Below are 6,559 nucleotides of genomic sequence, written 5' to 3'. Positions count from 1 at the left end.
CTCTCTCTCTCTCTCTCTCTCTCATCATGGATCGAATTGGGTTCTCAATAGTCTACTGTTTGGTTGTGAATTTATGATTAGTTCAGTTACGTTGTGGTTCCGTTTACTTAGCCTAAATAGATCATTGCCTTATTGGATCATCTAAGCTCCTGTTTGATTTCCCGCATTGGGCATGCAAATTCTTGTTTAGCGAGTGTTGTCTCTGAATTTTTCATATGGTTTTGTAGCTTGAAACAATGTTACATGTGTTCTTTTAGAATGAAAGACGAAGACAGGGAAGCGAGAATCGAACAGAAGAAGAAAATATCCGAGATTTTCAAAGATTTTATGACAGGGTAAAGTTTATTGTTTTGCTTTGATTCTCTTACATACATAACTACTTTCAAGTAAATTGAGTCCCTCTTAATCTTGGTTATTGTAATGATTATAGAATCACACAGCTTGAGGAACTAGGGAATGCTGCAAACAACTTTCTTCTTCGGTTTCAGCAAGGACTAAGTACGTTTTCTTTTGAAATCTTTCTATGACATTGTTTCTTATGAAATTACTGTTTCAGGTTTTCTTCAACGCCCTCCAATGGTTACTTCGTCTAAGTTGATGGAGAACATTATCAAGAAGAATGAAACAAGACGGCTTAAATCATATATGGAAGCGGGATGTATTAACATCCACGATGCTGCACAAAGTACAAGAGCTTGTAAGTTTCCGAACAACTCTTTTGATTTAAGTCTCTAAGTTATGTGAAAAGTTTCCTGTTTTAGGAACATTATTCTTTTATGTTCTGCTTACATGTTGCTCCTTTTTTTTCTTGCATTTCTTCTTCTTCTCGACTTGGTCTTCCGTTTCTTATCTGAAAACAAAAAATATCGGAATAAGAAGTGCATACATCCCTATCTGGACTTTCTGACCACCTAATCAAAGGTAGTGTATTACTCCGTCTCTATAACTTGTTTTGCAATTAGTTACTCTTTCATGTCATCACTCACTCCCACATATTATATTTTCTATTTCTATAAGCAGTTATGCCTTTTTAATCTTTAAGATGTGAAAATTGCAGCCAAAAGCTTGTTAATTGAGCTTGAGCGTCTCACCGATGAAGCAGCCCTTGCCATTGAGACTGCCACACAGTTTTCCGTACAGCTAGATAAATACTCAAGTGATGAATTGCAACAAGTAACGTGTGATGAGGTAAGATGTCGACAGAATTTGTTCTCGGGTAAACTAGCTTACATCTTTGAAAACGGTTTCACAGAAGAGTAAAGTAATGTAGTATGGATGTGTTTGATTTAGGAGAACGAGACTGCACAATTACCTCAAGGACCTGAAGTTCTAGAGTACGCTGCACTTATCGCAGTTATTTACAGTATGATGAAGCAGAACTATGCGATGCAGGTGCGCCATATGAACCCTTCTCTTCATGGTTGATCTTAAAAACCGTTAACTTACTGAAGATAAATGGATACTGTCTTTTCAGGAAAAGATTGTGAGATCGCTTAGTTTGAAGTCATCATCTGGTGAGCTAGAGAGTTACAGTCTGATGTGGTCATTGCGTCCGTTTGTAGAAGATGAGATTGTGAACAGTGCATGGAAATGGATTTACTAAAAATATTTTCATCCAATTTTTTTGAACAGAGCATGACTTTGAATTATCTTTACATAGTCATAAACCATTACTCAAGAAATACCGGAATAAGAAGTGCATACATCCCTCTCTCTCTCTCTCCCTCTCTCTCTCTCTCTCTCTCTCGCGTACACTACCTCCTGTTATCACTTTTCAGCTCAAACGATGCATTTTCCTTCCTAAGTTCAGTTACGTTGTGGATAGTATGCCATTGTTCATGAATCAAGAGAAAATGATCTCCACTGTTTTTGTTTCAGTTCACAAGGGTACTTGCATAAAAATCCAAACATCTTGGATGAGAACAAGGGTATTAGAAGAAGAAGTGCATAGAAATATGATCAGATATAGCATATCATATGTTTTAATTTTTTATAGCTGAATCAGATATTCTTGTATCAGACTGTGATCAAATATTGTTTTCTATTTGACTTTGGAACATGAAAATATATAATGTATTTGGTTATTGTTCCTCATTTTTTTTACAGGTTTAATTCAGACAAAAATTAAAGACACAAATGAAACTGAAATTCAGACAAACACATAACTAGATTTCAGACAGGTAAATGGATTCAGACAAAATATAAAGCTCATTAAAAAATTATGGCCCATATTGATTTCTGACTTTAAGTTTGAAGTCACTTTTTGAAGTGTTTCTAAAAAACTTAGAGTCATCATTTGTTGTATCATTTTCAAAAATGACTTTATATTGTTAGGGTCATTTAAAAGCTGACTTTAGGAAACTTGAAAAATGACTTTAAATCCCTTCTTTTTTGTAGTGTGTCAGGTTTAAAATTTCTCCAAGATTATTCTGAATTGCACAAGAAGCATATTTGCAAAATTTTCTTATCTCTTACTAATAAAAGGAACTAATTGAGGCTTCTAAGAGCATGGGCAGTGGGGCAAGCAGGTGGGTGTAAGTCTTGGGGTGTAGGTATTAAAAAAACGAAAAAATTGTCTCTCTCTTCACACCCGGGTGTAAGTTTACACTCGGGTGTAACACTTTTTTTCTCTATCTCTCTCTTTCTTTCTCTTTCTCTTTTCTCTTTTGCTTTAAATTATAATACTAAAAAAATACTTACACCCACACAAACACATTTGCCACTGCTGATGGTCTAAGAGTGTCCACATCAGCAAAACAAAACTCACTTAAGAGGAAGCCACGTCAACAAACATCTGAAGACGAGATAGAAAATGAATTAAGTTTATGGCCCATTTCAAAGCCCATGAACTAGAACGTCGTGTTACCATGTGACATCTTCAATGAACCACTAATCAGTCTATGACACGTGGAAGAGCAACCAAAACCTTTCTTCTCCCTCTCCTTGAGTTAGTCCGTTTTGAGTCACTTGCTCTCCCACGTTCACAGATAAATCATTCCCACATCCTCTTTCACACGTTTAATCGCATCTTCCATTTTTAACTCATATCATTACCGTATTGACTTCTCACTTCTCTGTATTTAACAATCAATCTCCTTTGTAAACTCTAAAACTATGTAACAAATTTACCTGAAATATTTTCTCCTTTTTGATTTTGAAGGCTAATAGTCGGGAATAGTCACGTTAATGGGAGATCTAGATCGATATATCACCACCGTCCACCCGCAAGGCATGAAAAACGACAAGGCTTGCGATCCTCGAAACGCCGCTGCACACAGAACCCTAGCGTTCATCTCCAGTTTATAATTCGTCACGCTTATTGATGACGACTACGGTATGGTTCCACTTTCTCTTCCAACAAAAATTCAGATTATTTATGGTATTAGAACAATATATCTGCAGGAATAAAAGGACTACGCGAAAGAAGATCTTGCAAGGATTTATTAAGGACGTCAACGGCAGCAAAGATGACTACAATATGGATCCACTTTCTGAATTGTGTAAGGTTTTCGTATTTGCAACCAAAAGTAATTTCCAAAGACCTTCGTTATTCTTGAAATTCTAGAATTTCATTCTTTTAGTGCAAAATATTGTCAATTAGGGAGATTTTCACAAAGATAAGAGTCGCCATGTGTGAAACTTAACTTTTTCAGATTCTTAAGCATGGGAAAATCTGAAGGAGACGAATAATATGCTTTGCAAGTCACAAAGATTGTCGAAAAGAAAAGTGACACATACGTGTTCGAATCTTTAATATGATGAGCTAATTATATTTTCACCAAGCTGTAAATGTGAATCATTAGGTCCTACCTACATCATCGATTAACTTGCTAATAATACAAATCAATTGTTTATCAATATAATTATTTCTTTCAGGATTCAAAAGAAAAGAAGTAGAGGTGCTGCTGAAAGATAAGAGACGGCCAAGTAGAACAACACTGCAAAATTACTACATTTTTATTCATTTAGTTAAGAACAAACTATCAATGATTAGGAAAATAGAGTTTAAAGCATTTGAATTATGCATAATCATTGATGCCAAATCTTTATTTGTTTAACATTTTTGTTCTATTTTTGCATTGTGATGTGTAGTATGTGAGCATTTATGAGTTTTTTTATGCTGGTGGATAAAGAGAACTAAATCACCTAAGTTAGATGATGTTATGGGAGGGGTTGAGTTTGATGAGTATCTATTGGTAAAGGTGACAAAGGGTCATCAAAGAAACGAAAACATTTTCAAGAGGAGCGAGATGGGTAACAAGATGCAAAATACATTTAACTTGTAGTATATTCACGGTGAATTAAAGCTCATGTAAAATGGACGAGGCAATAACCTTCTAATTCCTATCAACATAGTACAAAGTACAAACACAAAAAAAATAACCCGCGCTAGAACTTAGCATTACGAAATTATTATGATTATTTGACATAGAAAACCATCTCAATAGTGTTTAGCTAAATTATTATTATATGGACTAATATGATAGTAATCTAATCTTAGAAACCATAGAATAATTAATATATAAGATAAAATTAAAATATATAGAACTACGGAATAATATGATTAGAGACAAATGGAAAATAAATTACGGGAGATAAATGAAAATACTATATACACTAATTTTTAGTTTCTTCTACTTAATTTTGTAAATGAAAATTAATGTGGAAATGATAAATATGTAAAACTAAACAATTAATAGTATCACATGATTTTTCGCATTTTCACTAAAGAAACTAAATAAAATTAAAAAAACATTAACCAATTTTAAAATATCAAATATCAAATGTACACCGGGCGTAGCCCGGATTTCCTCTAGTTGATCTAAAAATGAATATTGGGCTTGACTTAATTGTGACCCATAGATAACATTTACGTCAATGTATAAATCCTTTTAATTTTTTACTTTCCAAAATAAAATACCACAAAGAAAGCATAAAAAACCACAAAAGTTTATATATTTAATGAAATATATACATTTCCAAGAAAAGGTAAACAAATCGTCAAATTATTTGTGGGTTTAAATCTCTACCAATTCTCACTCTTTCGTTCTCTCAGAGAACCTGAAACGTTTTTTGATAATGGGCAAAGTGAATACCAACCGGTCCAAGAAGATGAAGGAGGTTTGTGGTGGTTCCGATGAAGCTAAGCCAGCTGGGAAGAGGCGGAAGAACGAAGTGACGTCAATGGACAAAGACGTGAGTGCCAAGCGATCGAAGAAAGATGCGAAGAAGGCGAGTTCTCTAAAGTTGGAGTGGAGTGAGGAAGAAGAGATCCGTGTGCTACAAGGTATGACAGATTTCAAAGCTATAACAAGGAAGAATCCTTTTGATGATATGAACGGAGCTTACGAATTCCTCCAGGAATATATAAGCGTTGATGTTAACGACTTCGTAGAGAAGATGAAGAGTTTGAAGAAGAAGTTAATGGGTCAAGTGAAGATTAACGCTAAAGAACCGTCTTCCTCGGAACCTCACGGCCACACAAGTTCTGAGTTGTTGAGACTGATTTGGGGATGTGATGTGGAATCTGCTGTTGAGAAACCAAGGAAGAGTAAGAGGATTATAAAGCTTAAAGAAGAGAAGCAAGTGATGGTTCATGAAGGAGGAAAATGGTTTGAGAATGGGCTTATTGTTCGGAAGATTGCTAGTTTTGGTGTTGGTGAAGATTCTCTGAAAAGAAAATGGGGTTCGGTGCCTATGGAGGAGAAGGACATGATTGATCAAAAGTGGAGAGTCTTGCGAACCAAGGAACTTGAATACATGTTGCAAAGGGATAAGTTTTTGAATGATGTTTTCACTATGATGGATGAAGCAGCATCATCCAGTTAGATACTAAATTAAGGTCTCTTTTTAATTTGTTCTTGCAACTTTGGATTTGCTTTTATGATTTTCTGGTTATCTTTTGTTTTCGGATTGTTCTATCTAAATTTCTGGATTATGTTATGATGACTTTGTTTTGGATTGTTGCCACTTTTTAAGATGTTGGTTTTATCTTTTATTATTTTATCAAGTGGAATCTGTTTCTTTGGAATTTGATCTTTGTTAAATGTAAAACTGCGCTATTGGTTTTACTATATAACCTTTCGTTGATAAGAACTTTGAGGTGTTTCTTATGCATGTTTCAAAAGTTAAGTTAGGTCCTTATTATGCATGTTTCAAAAGTTAAGTTAGGTCAAGGAAAAGTTGAATCAAGGAAAAGTGAGAGGATTCAGAAACTAGAAAAGGATAAGGATGTCATGATTCTTGAACAAGGAGACGATTGGTTCAACAATTCGTTTTTGGTTAGATCGATAGCAAGTTTTGGCGTGAGTGAAGATTCTGTGTGTTGGGGTCGGATTTCAACCATCCTTTGAGACCGAGCCGAACTTCAACACCTCGGGTTATCTTTCTAATAAGCTCGGGGTATCCTGCCAAACAGCTCGGGTACACCGTCAGACAGCTCGGGTACACCATCAGACAGCTTGGGTACACCATCAGACAGCTCGGATACACCATCAGACAGCTCGGGTACACCATCAGACAGCTCGGGTACACCATCAGACAGATCTGGTACACCGTC

The 6,559-nt window shown here is 35.4% G+C and overlaps 2 protein-coding genes across 4 annotated transcripts in view; both read left to right on the top strand.

Moving 5' to 3' along the window:
- Positions 1-1,709, top strand: part of LOC9306690 — a 2,740-nt gene extending 1,031 nt beyond the window's left edge. For 2 of the 3 annotated variants that reach the window (XM_021019681.1, XM_021019680.1), the window contains exons 3-9: positions 228-335; positions 431-498; positions 557-697; positions 880-921; positions 1,058-1,188; positions 1,291-1,392; positions 1,475-1,616. In XM_021019681.1, coding sequence (XP_020875340.1) covers positions 244-335; positions 431-498; positions 557-697; positions 880-921; positions 1,058-1,188; positions 1,291-1,392; positions 1,475-1,603 — 705 coding nt within the window. In that variant the 5' untranslated portion in view covers positions 228-243 and the 3' untranslated portion in view covers positions 1,604-1,616. Of the gene's footprint in view, positions 1-227; positions 336-430; positions 499-556; positions 698-879; positions 922-1,057; positions 1,189-1,290; positions 1,393-1,474 lie in introns of all 3 variants that reach the window. The other variant, XM_002870573.2, reaches the window with a different exon arrangement.
- A 3,276-nt stretch (positions 1,710-4,985) lies between these two features.
- Positions 4,986-6,291, top strand: LOC9306689 (probable transcription factor At4g00232). Its single transcript, XM_002870572.2, has one exon. It carries the CDS (start codon positions 5,080-5,082, stop codon positions 5,827-5,829), a length of 750 nt encoding a protein of 249 aa, XP_002870618.1. The 5' UTR covers positions 4,986-5,079; the 3' UTR covers positions 5,830-6,291.
- The last annotated feature ends 268 nt before the right edge of the window (positions 6,292-6,559 follow it).

This window comes from Arabidopsis lyrata (genome assembly GCF_000004255.2).
Source record: "Arabidopsis lyrata subsp. lyrata unplaced genomic scaffold ARALYscaffold_7, whole genome shotgun sequence".
In the NCBI taxonomy this organism is placed as follows: Eukaryota; Viridiplantae; Streptophyta; class Magnoliopsida; order Brassicales; family Brassicaceae; genus Arabidopsis; species Arabidopsis lyrata.
The sequence above is the reverse complement of the archived record's forward strand: the minus strand, read 5'-3'. Positions and strand labels throughout refer to the sequence as shown.

What these genes read in the sequence shown, in the direction of transcription:
- LOC9306689 (XM_002870572.2), top strand. Translation starts at nt 5,080, where the DNA reads ATGGGCAAAGTGAATACCAACCGGTCCAAGAAGATGAAGGAGGTTTGT.